We start from the raw sequence: 20,803 nt of genomic DNA, 5'->3' as shown, positions 1-20,803 counted from the left end.
GCAGCATTGTCCATAGGTATATAACTACTGCTGAAGTGGTTTCTTGTATCTTTGTCTTGTATTGCCAATTATCATTTGTCAGTCCCCCTTTGTGCCCCTATAACACCTCTGTAATACATTTTTGTGGCATTGTCTGTTACCCTATAGGTATTATAGATAATTGATCAGGAAATGACCTTTGACACTAGCATTTAATTAGTCCTATGATGTAAACTTTGTTGTAATATCAGTTATTTTGACATGTCTCGCAGGTATTTATGATTCAACTGGTTTGGTAATTTAGAGTTATTTCCCCTTGATTGAGTGTAAGGTTAATCACATGTTGTGTATCAAAGTAATGTGAACAATTTTGTCATTGCTTGCAAGCCTGTCAATGTTTTCTTTTTAAATAGGGTTGAGAAAATAACTTTGTTGTGACTCTCATGAGTTTTTTAAAGTAAGAATGCGATGTAGTATTTATGGTAAGTACATATGATTTTATGTTAACTTCAGTAAATTTAGGTATTAGTACTAAAAATGACTGGAGTTACCATAATAAATGCATCCAATAACTGCTTCACTTTCAACAAGTATCTTTATGTAACTGAAAGGATACGGTTTTGTTGTTTTATTTTTTTTTTGTTTTTTGTTTTGTTTTTTTGTCATTGTATGGTCATAAAAAGAGAAAAGGTATGTTATATATTATTGTATTAATATTTGGAGAAAAGCTGGTAATAAATAGACACTATTATCTGGAATGACAGTATAGATTTACAAGGTAAACTTTGGTCTATGACATGTAACATATTTCAATCATTATAACCTTATAATGCTATGTAAGAGATCATGTTGTTTTTTTCAGGATTACTAAGTGTTAAAAGGTCATATGTATTTTAATGATAGTGGGGTTTTAAGTTTCATGCTTTAAGTCTGGTCCTTTTACCCACACACCCTCCTTTGTTTTCGGAGTATTGAATTATTTATTTATTGAGTGGTTTTAAAATAATGTTATTTTTTGTTGTTTTATTTTTCCATTACGTCTCATGTGATTTTGCCATTCACATGCCAGTGTAGGTGTTATAATCATATACATAGTTTACTTACTGCGTGGGTAACCTCAATCAAAGTAGAATGGTGGTGGTGACAGATTTTCTTGTAAGGTTTCTTTTCTAATGATAAAATAGTAGAAGTTAGGTGTAGTATGTTATCAGTAGGTTTTTTGCTCCAGATGGTTTGATTTTTATTCAATCATCAATATATATATATATATGTTGTGCTTAAATCCATTCTTAATCCTTGAACTAGTTTGTTATGTTATTATGTACTTCCCTGGATCAGTGATGTTATTTGTTTCTGAAGGTCTTCCATAAATTTTGTTAATTCTATAAACCATGCATCTTAAATTAGATATGAAGTTGGTCAAGACTTCTCCATACTTCATAAGCAGGCATTTTAAAAAAACTAAGAAGTTATGATTCAACACAAATATGGTTACACTTATCACACTCTTTGTCAATGGCCAGCAGTATCACCTATGATCAAGCAGTTATTGAATTCTTGAAAGTTATGATTTTTGTTAGTTTTTGCCTTCACTTAAAAGTCTGGCATGGCAGGTAATGAAGATACAGTAAGCTGTAATGAATGTTTCTTCAAAACATGAGATATTTGTTTTTACATAACATATTTAAACATATTTATTATGTGTGTGATACCAGTTATTCCAAGTCAGTCTATCTTGTCTTGGTTTTATAATGATGCATAAAAAAAATTGTCATATTTTGTCTTTTTGCTGTAACATCATAAATATTTTCTTGGAACAAAATTATAGTATGCTTATTACAAAGATGTGGAACAACTGATTATAGATCATTGATGATGAGGTTTTTTGTGAACAATATTTGAAGCCTACTTTATAATCTGTAATATCAGTTTTTTCTCTCATTCATTAGTCCTTTAGCTTCCTTTGAAACACGACCTGATCATAAAACAACTAGTCATTACAAGGCTGTATACTGATGACTGAAGTATAAACATGATGGAATTTTGTCTGAAGTTTTAATGGTATTTAGTCAGATCCAAAAAGTCTTTAATCTCTAGGAAAAAAAGAAAAAGTAATAAATAATTATACCAATTCTTAGATCTTCTGATTTGGAATAAATCATATACATTCTAAAAGAGACATATTAGTCTAATTTCTAACTCCGTTCGTGCTCCTGTCTTTTGAATGTGATATATCCCAATCTGTTCAAAGGGTGGACAACTCCTTTTAAATGTTTATTAGATTCTGATGAAAATTTATATGAAGATTTCATATCATTCTTTATATTGTATATGTACATAAATGTTGAAAGAAAAAAAATATTATCAAGTGTATATATCAACTTAAGGGTATACATGTTCTGAGTTCAGCCTGCTCACAATAAATGTAGTTCGATTTCTCTAAAAATTCTTTTATATAAACTTGAAAACTGGGTCATTGCCATATTGTTCAAAGATCATTGCTACTCTTAAAATCTCATTAAAATTTCTTTATTTCATGTTCTAAGTATTATATTACAAGGTCCTTCTAGCAGAGAAAATTAAATTACATATGAAAGATGAATTTTGATGAGATCCTATTACATGCCATCTGACTTGCTTCTTTCTGTATTACCCTGAAGACACAATACTGATTTTTGATGTGAGTTAAGATTCCTATAATAGTATTAGTCTTTCATGGTCTGTAGCTTACAGTTGAAGAGGCTTACATATATACTTGGAATTTTTTTTTTTTTTTTTTTTGCAATCCTTAGATACTTTTTTTTTTAAACTACAGGTACCAGTCTTCTATCTGTTTCACTGTAAGGAAACACAGTTATTTTTGTCATGTTTTAGTCTGGTACCAATCTGTGTAAGAATCAGGCGATGATTTTTCTCAGTATTCAGTAGGAAACAACTGAAAAGCTATTTTAATTTATCCTATAGTGTCTGTGATATTTTTGACTGCTGATATAGGGAAAAGTGCAGGAATGTTTTTCCCACCATTTTCAATTTGTGTATTTCAACTTTCATTATCTTAAAAAGGCAAACTTTACAAACACTTTGATAGTTATTTCTGGCAGTTGACTATTATGTGGTATAAATGCTTGGAAAATTTGATAAAATGTTACAATTTTTTCTTCATATGCCACACCTTATACACATTTTACCTGATTGTAAGACACAGTAGTACTTTATGTATTTTATTTATGTTTTAATTTCTTTACACCCCAACAGAATAAATCCCATTTTACAAGTGTGTATATGAACCAACTTATATTGCACATATAATCCTGATATCTTTGTCTTGCTGTTTATAGAACTATGTGCTGAATCTTGATGAGAGAAAACAATGAAATCAAGATTGAAGTAAAAATTTCAAAGCTCTCTTTCTTTTTTCTTTTTTTTTTTTTTTGTCTTTATTTACTTTTGCTGAATAAAAGGAATTACATAAAAAGGAAATTTGCTCAACCAAGGGTAGTGGTTTACATGTGACTACAGTCTATAAAATTTTTAGCTAAAACCTGAATATTGACATGGGTGACACTTTACACAGTAAAATATGCATAAATAACATTATGTCTAAAGGATTTATATATTTATTTACAACAAATCTTTATTCAGTTTCTTTTATTTGTTTCAGAATTGTCTGGAGATGGAAAGGTATTTGAAAAGTGAACCAAAATTAACATCCTACAAAAAGTTAAAGGATTCACATCCTTGGGATGAAAATTGTGATTCAAAGTATGCAGCACCTGACAGCATTCGTGTAGAAATGAAAGACGAAAATGGCTTACGATTGACAGACTTTGATGAGTATGATGTTTCTGATGAAGATAGTGATGATGACGATGATGGCAATGAAACAGAGACGGAGGATAGACTTCAACAACTGGCACATTTAAATTTAAACGATCCATGTTCAGATCGGATTAGTTTACATAGTTTTAGTTCAGCGTCAAGTGGTGTTTCATGGGATAGTAATAATAGTGATCCGCCATCATCTCCCATAATTCCTAAATCTTCTTCATGTAATGACCCATTTGCACTAAGACTTGTTGCTCAGCCAGGTCGTACAACGACAGTGGCCGTACGAATACCTCAAACTGAAATGGTGCGTCATCAACGCTACTATATCACAAGTCCCAATGGCAGACCTAGACCATACACAGCTCAACCACTTCAACAGCGCCCTCCTGTGGCACTGAATGGCAAACTTCGTACAGATGTTAGTCCCGATATGCGTAGAAGGAACCACAAATGTCCTTATACAGGATGTAAAAAAGTTTATACCAAAAGTTCGCACCTGAAAGCACATCTTAGAACACATACAGGTAAGTGTATAGAAACTGATGTTATAATCAGTAGTGATGTTATCTTCCTTACTGAATCATAGTAAGGTTTGATAATAGAAGTTTACAAGGGGAACACCACATTGCTGTCTGACTGAAACTTGAGCATGATTAAATGTCTTTCTTTGCACACACATGTGCAGTCTTCATGTAAGACACTAATAAATAAAAACAGTTAAAGGATGAAAACTACATACAAATGTACATACAGGTACATGACCACTTTATAAAAGTGGTATTAATACCACCAATTAAGGCTTCTTTTTTGAAAGATACTGACATCGAAAGAAGTGAAATAAAATATGATTTATGAGTACAATTCCTTCTTGTACTTTGTTTTATATGTGCTAAAGCCACTAATATACTGCTGGAAAATGGTGGTACTGAAATAGTTTTGGTCTGCTTTTAATTCTTATACATACTAGTATTTCTTTATTTTTTAGGTGAAAAACCATACAAATGTACTTGGGAAGGCTGTGAGTGGCGGTTTGCACGATCTGATGAACTTACAAGACATTATAGAAAACACACAGGAGCTAAACCATTCCGCTGTAAAGTGTGTGATAGGTGTTTTTCAAGATCTGACCATTTAGCTTTACATATGAAAAGACACCAGACGTCAGATTTATAGTATCAGGGTCATTTAGGTGTTTTATGATAGTACTATTATTGTAATCTCAGACAAACTTTTGCATGACCATGTCATAATAAGTTCATTCCTTGGGATCAAATCCTAGGGCAAAGAGATAGATCTTGGCTACTACGCATGGCCCAGAAGAATATTTCTACATCTATACAGTGGTTGAGAAAGATCAAAGACATTTACTGTTACATGTAGTGATTACGTATTGTACATGTATGTAGCTGTGTTTTGTATGAAAATTCCAAAGAAAAATTACATGATGAAATAAGTTTTTGGAGGATGTCATTTGAAGTTTGTGAGGTCTTTTTTTATAGTTTTCAATAAAGATATGTAACACTCTGTAATTTAAACGCAGATCTTGTATAACTCAAAATGCTTATTGAAAATTTTTTGACAAGAAAAGAAAGACAGTATTAGCAGGCAGTAAGATTTTTTTTTCAAAATAGTATTCCTTAGTAGATAAATGATACATATTTAAGGTGTATGTGTGATTCTGGCTTCTGTACTAAGCTGTTATTATTTGTCACTTAAGTAGCAGTCTTTATTAGAGTCATGCAAATTCTATAAAATGTGATACACCCAAAAAAGGGGCTACACATTTTTATTTTTGTTATAAAGTTACTTTACAGGTCTATATGATGAAATGTATAATTATTCATTCTAATCTGTCTGCTTTTAGAAGATAATTCACATTGAAAATCAACAGTTTGTTAAGTACAGAGTTATCTGCTTTAATTTTGAATTCTACAGTGCATTGTATGTAATTTTTATCTTTTATGAATAAGGGTTCTGTGAAAAGCCACATAATATAGTCTGTTTTTTTAAAGCATTCTTAAAAAATATCAAAAATAAAAATATGTAGATTTTCCAACCATTTATCACATTTTGCATGATTCTTAGCTGGAGTGCTTCTTTAAGGTTTCTCTAAGAGATGTATACATGCTATCTGTTTCATTGTTAATAAAATATTTTTGGTCTAAATGAGTAAAGAAAAACCTTTAAAAAGTTACAGAAAGTTCAATTTCAGTTTTTGAGTTTTCTGCTTGTAAATTGAATAAATTAAACAAATATATTTTTTGCATTGTTCACATTTGTGTGTTTTTTTTTATTACCTACTAAATTTTGTTGTTACAGTTTTTGGTAATGGATTTGTATAAACTTTCATTTCCTCAATGAAAAAATGAATATTTGCATTTAAATTGGTATCCATTTCAACAGATACTAAACAATAAACCATAAGGAAATAATCAGCATTAAAAATACCTGGTTAGAAATTAAGTTATTTCCCCAATAAACTGTCAAACAAAAATGTCAACTTCAATATTATAAAAACCTGTCATTTTTCACTATATCTATGCAGTTTTAGATTTCAATCTTTGTCAATCCATGTCAATACCAACGTAATGTAATTAATTAGTTTATTGTGAGATATTAACTTTTCCCTATATTATATTTAATACTTTATATATCAGTTCTTCTTCTTTTTATTGGAAAACAAAATTGTTGTTTTTTGTTAATTGACATAAGACCTCATTGGAGCTTTATTGATTGTGTCAAACATGATGAAATGATATTAAAAATGAATTATCATAGTACATGACAAAATTTAATGAAAGTAATACAAAATGTATGATGTTAGATTGTTTAACCATTGGAGAATTGAATTTAAGCCATGAATATTTATAGGGACATGCTAGTGCTATATTTTAATTTGTAGTCAATCCTTACTTTTGTATAAAACTTAGCACATTTCGATATTTTGTTGAAGAAGGATGTGAGTACAACTGTACTTACATTTGAAATATTCATTTGTGTACCATATTAGAATATAGTTAATGACAGTTTCTTTCTGGTAATGTTAAAGTCCTGAATAGTATTCACAAAAGTTAAATGTGATAATATACATCATTTATGACTCCATCATAAATTATTGTGATATCATGACTACATTCAATAAAAGATGAATAACTTTCTGTGAACACAATGAAAGGTTTACATATAGACAAGATATATTCTGCTGTTCGGTATTGTACAATAATTGAACAAGCATCCTTCTTTTATTCTGAAGGCTAAGTTTTAAAATTTTGCAAGGTTTGACAAAAATACTATCCTAGCAAGGAAATATATTGTACTTTTTTACTAAAAGATACAAAGAAAGATAACTCCAATTCATTTTATGCTACTATTGGGTTTGCTTGGACTTTGATTTGTATGACTGGTTTGTTTTGATGGAGACTCATTTATGCATTCATTTCTTTAATCTGTGATATTGCTAATTTTTATTGTTTTTTTATATGGATTATATATCAATCTTGCCTTATATTTTTACATGTGGATGTAAGAGGAGTTGTAGTTTGTAGTTGAGTAAGTTCAAATTGAAACAGAACCAGACAAATTTCATTTCTGATCAAAGTGTTGTATCATTCACAGTGTAACACAAAACTATATTATCTATGCTTAATTTTGTTTCTATGTACTTTTAGGTGTGTGTTTTTATACTTTTGTATTCTTAGTACTATTTTTTTTGTGAATAAACCATGACATCTTGGATCTCTATGACTATTAACTTTCCAAAACTACAAAAATTCAAAATTGTTTTTATCAAGGTATTATTATACCAGTACTCGTTTTGAATCATTAAACTATAAAATTTGGTAATAATTCACTTTGAAATTTTTTGGACAGATTTAGAGACAATAAGATAAGGGATTCTTAAATAAGCTGAAATTTGTAAAACATAAGATTTAAGTATTTCTCTGTCTAAGAATCAGGCAAAATGTATACAAGGTGTTGGCACATGAAGAAAAAACACGCAGAGGTTTATTTGCATTATTTATGCCACATAAACTCCAGAAACAACCATCAAAGTGTAAAGTTTTCCCTTTTAAGATTCAAGAGAGGTCAATTTAAGTTGAAATGCACCATGGAAGAATGACAGGAAAATTTCCCACGCTTTTTTTCCTGTAAAAGCAGTAAAAAAATGTCTATGCCACAGATGCTTCAGGATTAATTATCTAGCTTTTCAGTTGTTTTCTATATGTACTGAATATATTTTAGGCAAAAATGACTAAATTTGACTAAAAATGATTTCTGATTCTTACACAGAATGGTACTTCATTTGTAAACTATTCCTGGCCAGCATTGATATGTAACATTAACATCGTCAAAATTAAAGTCATATAGAACCACCATGGACAATAACCAAGTCAATAATTACCTGTGTATTATGGTGCTAGTCAGACTCATTGATTCCACCATAAAATGACGAGACAATGTTGGTTGTCAATTTACCCAGAACCATTTAGACCAATACCAATCATTTATCAGATCATTAAGTGCCAGGCCTGGGTTTCAAAGAAGAAAATCTTGAAGTGAGATTTTCATCAAATCCTTGAGTTTTCCTCAAATGTTCAAATTCAAATGATTTAAATGGTCAAAATTTGAGTTGAGGAAGGATTTGAGGAAAATCTCAGTTTGAGATTCTTTATGAAACTGAGCTCTGAACTTGTACTAACTTTACTTATAGTGCTCGTGAAATCTTTTTCTGATGTCTTAATTTTTTATATTTGTTATCCACTTGAAGATACATATTGGAGAAACCAAATAAAAACCTAAATTTGTGTTAAATGAATCTATTGCATTATATTTGAACTATAGTTATTCCCTCAAATTAATGGTTCACAGGTTTTTAACAGTATAACATACCATGATTTAAAATCAAAGAAATAAATATCACAGTAAGAAAATACTTGGAGTGATTATCCTTCCACGTAAATTGAAGTACAAAATATGTTTTTGTCATGATTAAGATGGAATAAATATTTTTGGCAAACTTTTATCAAAAGCAGGCAAACTGTGATATGCATAAGTTTTTGTAAAAAAAAGTTATGAAATTGAAAGTACATTTTATAGAACTACCTCATAGTCGTAGTTAGTAAAAAGTCACTGTACTGCACTGCAGATTTTTTGATACACTGGTAAAAAAAACTGAACCTTATAATTATGTACAAGTCTGTACAGCTAGAAAAGATATAGAATTGATGCTGTAGCTTAAAACAGAAGAATTGATGAAGTGTTATATATAATCTATAACTATATATATATATATCAGTATTCTATTAGCACATTCATTATTTTTAATGGCAATTCATTTTCCTGGATATACAAATATTAAAAACAAAGTGAGACTTCCAACAAATTGAACAATTCATCTTTTTGACATGAACAAATCAATATTTTGTTGTTTTTCATGTCTTAATAATTTCTAGGAAAATTAATCCCATAAATAATGAAAGCTACATGTACCTGTATGTAATGAGGATAATATGGTCAGTACCCTGATGTTACTTTGTAATCCTAATTTGGTATAACCCTTCTTTATTGTGGCACATACCATTATTGTTTGTAGGGAAGGTATAATTGGTGTATGTGATGCATCCTATTATACGTGTTTTGTGTACTTTAAAATCTTTTGAGAATATGTATACAATTTAATATTACAATTTTCTTGTATATGTTAATTTGTTAGTGTACATATTGAATAAATATATATTTACAACTTTATTTGATTTTTGTATTCAAGCACAGTGCCTATGATTTTCTGACTTAACTAGATAGAAATTAGTTTGGGGTCAAATATTCCATCTAAGGGAGACTTTTAACCTATTTTTCCAGAATTTCATTCAATTAAAGTTTCAGCAATAAAGTACTAATCTATAAAAGATTCAGACACTGCTTATAGTAGAGATATTCATGGTGCAGGAAAAAAACATTAAACAAATATTTTTTTGTGGGCTACATATGCTATTTATATATGTTATCATAGTTCTTTCTAAATTCATAACTTTATGCTATAGAAAACCATACGTTCATCTCCCACATTATTCAACCAAATCAAGAAAAATAACTCTTGCAAAGTGACAATTCCTAACACATTCCAGGGGAGGGTATAGGGGGTTGGTTACACACCTTTTATTGGAATTTGTCATTTTCATGTGCAAAATTGGGAAAAAATGGTATTAATTTCTTAGCACCCCCTTTCTCTGAGGAACCCGGCTGGCACCCCTCCTTTTCAAAATGCCTGGATCCACCCCTGCAATCTATATAATTTATTTGTCAAATGTGCAACAACCAAATGCCAAACTAGTGCTGGCTATGTGGTCTGCAACTCTTTCTGAAAAAAGAAATTAAAAGTAAATTTGTTGGGTTTTTGACTCGCATCAATCACGTCCAGTCTGCTTTTTTTTAATAAATGTAACAGTATACAAATGTAAAAGTAATGATTATTGGGAGAAAGTAATAATACCATCTCGAACACAAAAATTTAATAAGTGAAACGAAAGAGTAATCAAGGGAACCAAGGTCATAGCGGTAATCAAAAGAATGTAATCCAGGGACAAAGACCAGACATGGAAAACAGACATACACAACAAAGAACACTAACAGTAACTAAAATCATACATACAAAGCAACAAAAGCAAATGAGCAACTCTGACTCCACTAAAAACTGGGAGCATGGACCAGGTGCACCGGTAGGGTAAGCGTCCTCTGCTTTTCTAGAAATACCCGCCGAGTTGCTCATAAAAAGTCCGGGGTAGACAAACGAGGAAAGGAAAACCATGACCCGTTGAATAAATCAGTTTTCATGGTGCAGATGGATACACCCTAACGATCCACGAGTTCATGATGACGACCATAAAACTTCTGTAGTGATGCTTTCAATTTTGTAGCATTATAACCCTGTTACAGAAGCCTATTTGTTAGAGTTCTAGCGCGATACAAAAAGTCTGCGTAGTTTCGGCAGGCTCTGGCATAACGTATCAGTTGTGATATGAACACTCCATACGCAGGTGCTGAAGGGATGTTGGCACAGATGAAAGGAAAGTTGACAATTTTGAATGAAAAGTCATCACGTTTGTCTTAAAGTTTGGTCAATAGTTTTCCTTTACCATCGATTTCTAAGTGTAGGTCAAGATATGAGGCTGACTTCACAGTGTCTGTGATATCCTTTAGTTCTTTGGGGTAGATACGATGCATCAAATCCCCGAAATTAGGATTGTTTAAAGATAATACGTCATTTATATAGCGGAAACTGAGATTAAAGGATCTAGCTAAACGATATTCTTTCTTTCGGATCAAATCAGCTATAAAGTCAGCCTCATAAGAGTGAAGGAAAAGGTTAGCAAGTAAAGGAGTACAATTTGTTCCCACTGGAATGCCGACCGTTTGTTGAAAAACACGTCCACCACACTGGACAAGTATGTTGTCTATTAAAAATTCCAGCATTTTGTAAACATCTTCCTCTGTATATTTGGAAGATGATTTGGAATTATTTCTTACTAAGTATGAGGAATCTCTGCCAAGAACTATATATTTGTATCTAGGTGTACCATCTTTTTTTGGAAAAACAATGATGTATAATGTTTTTAAGTCGGGATTTTAACTGAGTATGGGGAATAGAAGTATACAGTGTTGAAAAATCATAGGTTTTGATGCTATTATATTCAGATAATAGTCTTGAACTGATTGTCTCCAAGAGATCTTTCGAATTTTTCAGGACCCACATTGAATTAATACCACTACGGGAGTAACAAGTATTGTGGTAGGAATGTAGACCCTCTTTGACAGTTGTGAGTATAGAAGTTATAAATTTTGAAAGAGGTTTGGTGGTACATTTTGCAGATCCAGCTATGAAATATTGTTTTTATGGATTCTTGTGGAGTTTAGGAATCCAGTAAATAGACGGTAAATCAAAATCATCGTCCTTGGTAGAGAGACCAAAAGAGGATAGCACAGATTTATGGTTTTCCACAATCTCTTCTTTGGAGAGTGTGGTAGCAGTATAGGTCTTATCACTGCTATTATTTTCTACGTCTACCTCTGATAAACATTGGATGTAAAAGGTTTTGCAGTCAAAAACAATGAAAGAAAGCAGTTATCTCCCTTTGAACATAGTTACAAATGTGAATATGAAGTAATGTTGCTGTGGTTAGGAATAATATTTGTTAACATAAACAAAATAAAATAGCCCGTAAGCATATTAAGTTGCATGGTACAATAAAATACTAAATTTATGACATTGTCTGAAGAAAAATAAATGATATGCAGAGCTATCGAATTGATGCTTAATGGTACTATATATATAGTACTTGTCTGACATACATAATTAACACTACACACTATATATAGCATTTGTCTGACATACATAATTAACACTATACACTATACATAGTACTTGTCTGACATACATAATTAACACTACACACTACAGAACTGGTCTGATATACATAGTTATATGGCAAGCCAAAGTGGACAAAAATGAGTATTTTCTAATGTTAAAAAATTATTTTCAATATTACAAATTCATTTTCTAATATTACAAATTAGATTTCTTATATACAAAAATACTGAATTTCTAATATTAAAAAAAACGATCTTTTAATATTAGAAATTGATTTTCTAATATTAGAAAATGGATTCGATGTATTTAATTACGATTTTTAATATTAAAAAATCATTTTGTAATATTAAAAAATGTAACTAATTTTGTAATATTACAAATTCATTTTTTAATATTACAAATTCAATTTGTAATATTACAAAATGTGTGAAGTTTTATAATGTTACTAAATCAGGAATTTTTAATATTAGAAAATGAATTTTTAATATTAGAAAATGAATTTTTAATATTACAAAATGAACTTATAATATAAAATATTTTCTGATATTAAAAAATGAATTTGTAATATTAAAAAAGTATGTTTTTTCAATATTAAATAATGATTTTTCAATATTTTAAATTCATGTACTTATATTACAAATTAGATTTTTAATATTACCAATAAGATTTCTAATATTACAAATTAGATTTCTAATATCACAAAATACTTTTTTAATATTAAAAAGTCAATTGAATTTCGAATATTAAAAAACGACTTTTTAATATTAGAAATTGATTTTCTAATATTAGAAAATGGATTTATCGTTTTCAATACCGATTTTTAATATCAGAAAATCATTTTGTAATATTAAAAAATGTGACTGATTTTGCAATATAGCAAAGTGATTTTTTAATATTACAAATTCACTTTCTAACATTACAAATTCATTTTCTAATATTACATATTCAATTTGTAACAAAATGCGGGATGTTTGAAAATATTACTAAATCACTTTGTAATATTAGAAAATGAATTTTTAATATTAGAAAATGAATTTCTAACATTAAAAAAACCGTTTCTTATATTAAAAAAATGATTTTTTGAAATATTAAAAATTCATTTTCTAATATTGCAAGATATTGTTTTTTGGACACTTTTGCTTGCCCTACAGTTAACACTACACACTATATATAGTACTTGTCTGACATACGTAATCAATAACACTACACACTATAGTACTTGTCTGTCAAATGTAATTAACACTACATACTAAAATAATTGTCTGACATACATAGTTAAAACTACACAATATAGTACTTGTGTGACAAACGTAATTAACACTACACACTATATATAGTACTTGTCTGACATACATAATTAACACTACAAACTATATATAGTACTTGTCCGTCAAACATAATTAACACTACATACTACAGTATTTGTCTGGCATATATAGTCAAAACTACACACTATAGTACTTGTGTGACCTACGTAATTAACACTATACACTAAAGTAATTGTCCGACATGCGTAGTTAACAGTACACACTATGGTACTTGTCTGATATACGTGGTTAACAGTATATGCAAATAAGACTAACATACATAACGAACGAACCACTAGTTAAACATACAACATGAAATACACATAAATCTAGCAGGCATCGTAAACCACACAAATAGTCCAACATATTAAACTACGAAATGTATGTGATAGTTAATCGCACTATACTCGGGTCACATAAATAATATACTGTTAAAATTGAATAAAAATATTTTCTACGACTTTATTGACACCTACCTCGTTTAAATTGTCTTAAATGACTTGCTCATTCGTTTAGCCAAACGGCTTCTCCCTAAACAAGTTGCTTATTAGCTTAAATCATGCGTAACAAAGCCTTACGGGAAAATCCCATACTAATATCCGCCATGTTGGTTTCTACGGGACGATTTGTTTACAAACGAAGTTCGTAAGTTCCCGTCTTCTTGATCAACTTCTCGGTATTGTACGTTGTTCGCGTAAAATAAATCCGAGATATCCGAAATAACGCCGAAATGCATTCTGGGTTCTTCGGGTTTTTGGACAAACCATTTAAACGTAAACAACATCTCCTAGCAACCCGACCACTGTAAACATGGCCGACTTTTTACAATGTAAATATTGGCACCGAGAATTAAAATCTGACCGGAATTTAACGATTCAATGTTTAGGGAGAAGCCGTTTGGCTAAACGAATGAGCAAGTCATTTAAGACAATTTAAACGACGGTAGGTGTCACTAAAGTCGTAGAATATATTTTTATTCAAATTTTAACAGTATGTTATTTATGTGACGCCGAGTATAGTCTAACATATGATGGAAAACTACACACTGGTTCAACATATGAAAGTAAATGACACATCAGCTAAACATGGTAAACTATACACTAACCAAACATACATAGTAAACTACATACTAAACTAAACTTTACAGTAAACTACACAATTTTCTACCATACATAGTAAACTACACACTAGTCTTAACATACGAAATAAACTGCACACTAGTCTAACATACAAAGTAAACTACATACTAGTCTAACATACGAAGTAAACTACACAGTAGTCTAACATACGAAGTAAAGTACACACTAGTCTAACATATAAAGTAAAGTACACAATAGTATAACCTACGAAGTAAACTACACACTAGTCTAACATATAAAGTAAACTACACACTAGTCTAACCTACGAAGTAAACTACACATTAGTCTAACATACGAAGTAAACTACACACTAGTCTAACACGCAAAATTAACTAATTACTAGTCTTATATACAAAGTAAACTACATACTTACTTGATGATTTATAATGTAACTTACACACTAGTCTAACATACAAAGTTGATTACGCACTTATCTGACGTACATAGTAACTTAAATACTAATCTGACATACAAAGTAAATGATTCATTTGTGTAACATACACTAATCTAACAATCATCGCAGGCCGGCGATTGTACTACATATGAAGCACGAAAAGGTGACCTATTCAAGCGATTCATCCCCGTCACATGGTAATTGCTAGTACTGCCGCCTACCTCGTGATGACTCTCTAAGGGCAGATGCCATTACCGTTTATAATACCGTACAAGAAGCACTGGACATGCGTCATCATCCTTAAAAAATACTTAAATACACAGTTGTGCACTGCTGACCATGAATTATTAAATAAGAGCCAGATTTCAGGACCTTTCTGTGCATTCAAGGTTCATGTTTTTCAGGGTTTGATTGTGCTTAATCAAGAATGAAAGTTGTTTTCAAAGTGGACAAAAGCATGTGTAAAGTATTTCTGTATCTGTGACTTGACATTTACGACCTGGAACCAAAGTAAATACAAATGTTTCTTTCTCTATTTGAGATGCTCGTCTCTTGGTTTTTGCGTTGTAGCGTTTTATTTTTATAAGAACTTCCTCAATTTGGGGTTTGTATTTAACGCGATATAGACCATTCGGAGTTTGTCGGTCCTGTACCCAAGCAGCGTTTAATTTGTGTAGAAAGTATTTGGTTTCTGGTGTGTCTTGTGAATTTACTAAGCGAACGACTTCCGTCAAAAAGCACGTGTCGCATAGCAATCGCTGTTGATGAAGTTTTGTAGCACTTTCAATGGGATCTTTGTCTGAAATAACCCTCAAATGCATTGTAATATCAGCAGGACTTTTTATGTATTCTATACAATCTCTACTACTTCTAGTATTTAAGGAAACACATTCTCCAGTTACACACCATGATGCAAACCGCTCTGATGTTTCATCTATATTTTCTGGTTCTGATTGAAACCGTTCGTATGCGATAGACCCATAAGACCTTTGAACTCTATTTCCTGATCTATGAATCTGTGACATGGCTCTCTTGAGCACCATTTCATTTTTGCAGACACAGCGGTCATATTGAACGATATAAATACTGCTCTTTGTAAGGTCTAGTTCTGGTAAATATTCTTCATAAATTATATCATGTTGAGCGAATTCTTTACCAAACAGCCTTTTAACAACAGCAAGCTCACTTTTTTTGGAGGCATGTATTATACAAAGCCTAACACGTTTTTCATTCACTTTGCTGATTTTAGAAATAATTGCATGGTAGAACTTGAATTTCACCTCAAAACAAACATGACTGCCAATGAGCAATTCGTCAATCCGTTTAACATGTCTATATTTTATGCATCTAGTGCACGAGAACTGGCTTCTTGGACTGAAATCGTGCAACAGGTTTACTTTTCCTTCTTTCCGAAACATTTCTGAAAGAAAATAGGAATTCGGCGATTTAACCAACCTTACAATCACGAACACAAATTAATATAAGACATCTGAACCATTACCTTAATTCGTAAATACTTCTAGGGATTACTTGTTTATATAAAATATGGATCACAGTTTCAAATAATCTTGTATCCATATATAATCAAATAGACTAATGACCATTGAATCACATTGACTAGTGAGCACTGAATCACATAGACTTATGACCATTGAATCACATATACTTATGACCATTGAATCACATAGAATAATGATCACTGAATCACATAGACTGGTGAGTACTGAATCACATAGACTAATTATCACCGAATCACATAGATTAGTTAACACTGAATCACATAGATTAGTTAACACTGAATCACATAGACTAATGATCACTGAATCAAATATACTAATGATCAATAAATCACATAGACAAAGGATCACTAAATCACATAGACTAGTGAACACTGAATCACATAGACTATGAATCACTGAATTACATGGACTAGGGACATCTGGACAACACACAATCATTTATATAATAGCAACCACTTGATCATATATACTAGTGATCCATTGATTATATGTCGCAAGAGTAATCAAGGGAACCAAGGTAATCAAAAGAATGTAATCCAGGGCCAAAGACTAGACATGGAAAACAGACATACACAACAAAGAACATAAAGTAACTAAAACCATATATACAAAGTAACAAAAGCAAATGAGCAACTCGGACTCCACTATAAACTGGGAGCATGGACCAGATGCACCTGTAGGGTAAGCGTCCTCTGCTTTTCTAGAAACACCCGCCGAGTTGCTCATAAAAAGTCAAGTTCGGGGTAGACAAACGAGGAAAGGAAACCTATGACCCGTTGAATAAATCAGTTTTCATGGTGCAGATGGATACACCCTAACGATCCACGAGTTCATGATGACTTCCTTAAAACTTCTGTAGTGATGACTTTAATCTTGTAGCAATATAATCCTGTTCCAGAAGCCTATTTGTTAGAGTTCCTTTAGCGCCATACAAAAAGTCTGCGTAGTTTTAGCAAGCTCTGACATACGTAAGAATCACTTGATCATATATACAAGGATCACCCAATTATATATACTAGTGATCACTTGATCATATACACTAGGAATGACTTGATACATATATACTAGTGATCACTTGATTATATACACTAGCGGTCCATTGATAATATACATTAAGCATTGGTTTATCATATATGCTAGTAATCACTTAATCATATTTACTAGGGATCACTTGATCATACTAGTATTATATAGGCTGTTGATCACTGAATCATGTGGATAAACATCACCGAATCATGCAGATAAGGATCACTAGATCATTTGGAAAAAGGGTCATTAAATGAGTATGGGTAATGAGATCATATTGACTAGAAACTACTGAGATATATCAATCATAAACACGTAGATTATTGATTAAATAGGTTGTGGATTACTAAATCACATTGACTAGGAAACCACGGGATCCCATTTGGTCATACTAACCAGGGACCACTGTATCATACAGACTAGAGATGATTAGATCATACGGACTATCGACCACGGATCATATTGACTAGAGATCACTGGATAATACTTACTAGAGACCACTAAACCATACTGACCACTGTATCAAATAGGCTAGAGACTGCTAGATCATACTGACAAAGGGACCACTGGATCGCTCTAGCTGGATTATGCAGACTAGGATGTCACTAGATCAGACTGACTAGGGACCACTGCCTCATACTGACTAAGGGCCACTAAATCATACAGACTAGAGACCACTGGATCATACTGACTAGAGACCACATAACCATACAGACTAGAGTTCACTGGATTATGCTGATTAGGACCACTGGATCATCCTGACTAGGGAAAACTGAATCATAATGAATATGGACCACTAAATCATACTGAATATAGACCACTGGACCATACTGACTAAGGGATCAATAGATCATACTGACAGGGATCACTAGATCAGGTTGACTATGGACCACTGGATCATACTGACTAGGGGATCTCCAGATCATACAGACTTTGGACTATTGGATCAAATAGGTTGTAAATCACTGAATCATGTAGATCACATCACTTACTAAGCTAGGACCACTTGACTATACAGATTAAAGACCATTGGATCATACTGCATAGGGACCACTGGATCATACTAACAAGAGACCAATGGACCATACTGACTACAGACCACTGCATCATACTGCCTAGGGACCACTGGATCATACTGCCAAGAGACCAATGGACCATACTGACTACAGACCACTGAATCATACTGCCTAGGGACCATTGGATCATACAAAATAGAGATTACTGCATGGATCATACAGACTAAGGGATCACTAGGTCATACTGTTCAGACACCACTGGATCATTAAGACTATAGGGGATCACCAGATCATACTTACTAGAAGATCACTAAATCATACTGACAAAGGACCACTAGATCACCAATCTTGAGACCACTTTATCATAAGGACTAGGGGATCACTAGAACATACGGACTTTGGATCAAATAGGTTGCGAATCACTGAATCATATGGATTATATCACTGACTAGGTGCCACCTGACTTTACAGACCAGGGACCACTGGATCATACAGGCTAGAGACCGTTTGATCAAACTGACCAAAGACCACTGGATCGTACTAACCAGGTAAGAAGGTTTCTCATTGGATATAGCATCTGCGGGTCTCGCAGACGCAGGTTTGCGATTATTTCGAGCAAGGACATATTATATGGGTAATGAGCTATTCTGCAAAAGTAAGTAATATATAATAAAGTATTACTTTTGCAAAATAGACCATCTACCATATGGTATTACCTTGCTCGAAGTAATCAGAATCCTGCCAGACGCCCGGTTACTATATCCAGTGAGAGGCCTTTTTACAAAAATCGTAATAAGAGAGAATTCATTTGCATATACAAAGGATTCTGTAAACTAATTTGCATACAAAATTGACTTTTATGACACAAAATAGACTTTTGTCTCACAAATTGATTTTTGTGACAAAGAATTGATTTTTGTTAAACAGAATTGACTTTTGTGACACAGAATTGACTTTTGTGACACAAAATTGAATATTGTCTCAAAAAATGAATTTTGTCATTATAAAATGAGGTGATCATAAAACAAAACTGTGTAACACAGTTTTGTACGAGAAAAATTATTTTATTTAGTGTATTGAGATTTGTTTATGCCGGTTTAATGAGACTCAGCATGTGTGTACAGAGATTTGATAAAACTTGTCAAATGAGATTTACTTAGTATGTATGTATAGAAATTTGATAATACTAATCAAATGAGACTTACCCAGAATACGTTATGCATTGACATTTAGTAATACATGTAATAGTCAAATGAGACTTAGTAATACCTAGTATGTATGTATTGAGATTTGATAATACTAATCAAATGAGACTTACCCAGTGTTTGATATTTGATAATTCCGGTCTGATTGGACTTGAGATTTTTATGATACTAGTCAAATGAGACTCACTTAATATGTATGTATTGAGACGTATCACTTGCTGCCTTATCCTCGAGGAAGTTCAGGTTTAATTTTAGATACTTGTCATCGTCATTCTATACACGTAATTATATGTAAGTGGACTAAAGTGGTTTGCAGTGTGAATTATATATCATATTAAACATATTCCACACTCAGATATATAATATATTAACTTTGCTTCTTGACCATCTAATGCAGTAATGCAGAGCAGCCCAGTCGTAACATCTCCTAAAATATTTCTATGGAAGCTCCACGACAAATTCGACCATGTTGCATCGACGAAATTAAATTGTAACTGTTAAATTACTAGCATATCGCCCATTCTAACCGTAAGACAGACTAAGATAACTGATTCTTTCGTTTTTGATTGATTTCGGGGAACACAGCACAGTGAAAACAGCGGCACTCAACCCTGTTTTCGTTGGCAAAGCCAGCCAATCAAAAGCGAGGTAAAAAAGTAGTCCTAGCAAAGCTCATGAATATTCATAAAAAATAAAAAGTCAAAATTACCTCTTTTGGCACCCTCCTTTCAAAGTGTCATACATTCATATAGTATTAGAAATTTTAAACGAAGGAATAGGTTCTTGTACTCGTGAATAGTGAAGATCTGGGATATCTTCCACGAGTGTGAGAAATTCTGTCTTTTCCCAAGTGGAGCACACGTTTAAGAACCTAATAATGTTCAGCGGAATTAAAGTTTGGGTGTACTTCTTTGTTCGTTAAGCTTTGTGTGTGTGTGTGTGTGTGTGTGTGTGTGTGTGTGCGTGCGTGCGTGTGCCATGCTTAATAATAGTAGATGTTGTAAGGATAACTAAATGTTCAAAG

At 32.0% G+C, this 20,803-nt stretch overlaps 1 protein-coding gene and 1 long non-coding RNA gene across 3 annotated transcripts in view; one reads left to right on the top strand and one right to left on the bottom strand.

Annotated features, from left to right (window-relative positions):
• LOC148600255 (Krueppel-like factor 6) overlaps positions 1–9,555 on the top strand; it is a 43,852-nt gene extending 34,297 nt beyond the window's left edge. The window contains exons 1-3 of one of the 2 annotated variants that reach the window (XM_088558287.1): positions 327–461; positions 3,641–4,331; positions 4,793–9,555. In XM_088558287.1, the coding sequence (XP_088414413.1) occupies positions 459–461; positions 3,641–4,331; positions 4,793–4,980 (882 nt within the window). In that variant the 5' untranslated portion in view covers positions 327–458 and the 3' untranslated portion in view covers positions 4,981–9,555. Of the gene's footprint in view, positions 1–326; positions 462–3,640; positions 4,332–4,792 lie in introns of those variants that run through there. The other variant, XM_088558286.1, reaches the window with a different exon arrangement.
• Positions 9,540–20,370, bottom strand: LOC148600254 (uncharacterized). The gene is made up of 2 exons (XR_015917886.1): positions 19,893–20,370; positions 9,540–16,432 (listed from the first exon to the last, which is right to left on the bottom strand). It is a non-coding gene; the product is annotated as an uncharacterized LOC148600254 (long non-coding RNA).
• Between the last annotated feature and the right edge of the window lie 433 nt (positions 20,371–20,803).

This window comes from Perna viridis, chromosome 13, assembly GCF_037379345.1.
Source record: "Perna viridis isolate PV_CMFRI_1.1 ecotype Kerala chromosome 13, ASM3737934v1, whole genome shotgun sequence".
In the NCBI taxonomy this organism is placed as follows: domain Eukaryota; kingdom Metazoa; phylum Mollusca; class Bivalvia; order Mytilida; family Mytilidae; genus Perna; species Perna viridis.
The sequence above is the reverse complement of the archived record's forward strand: the minus strand, read 5'-3'. Positions and strand labels throughout refer to the sequence as shown.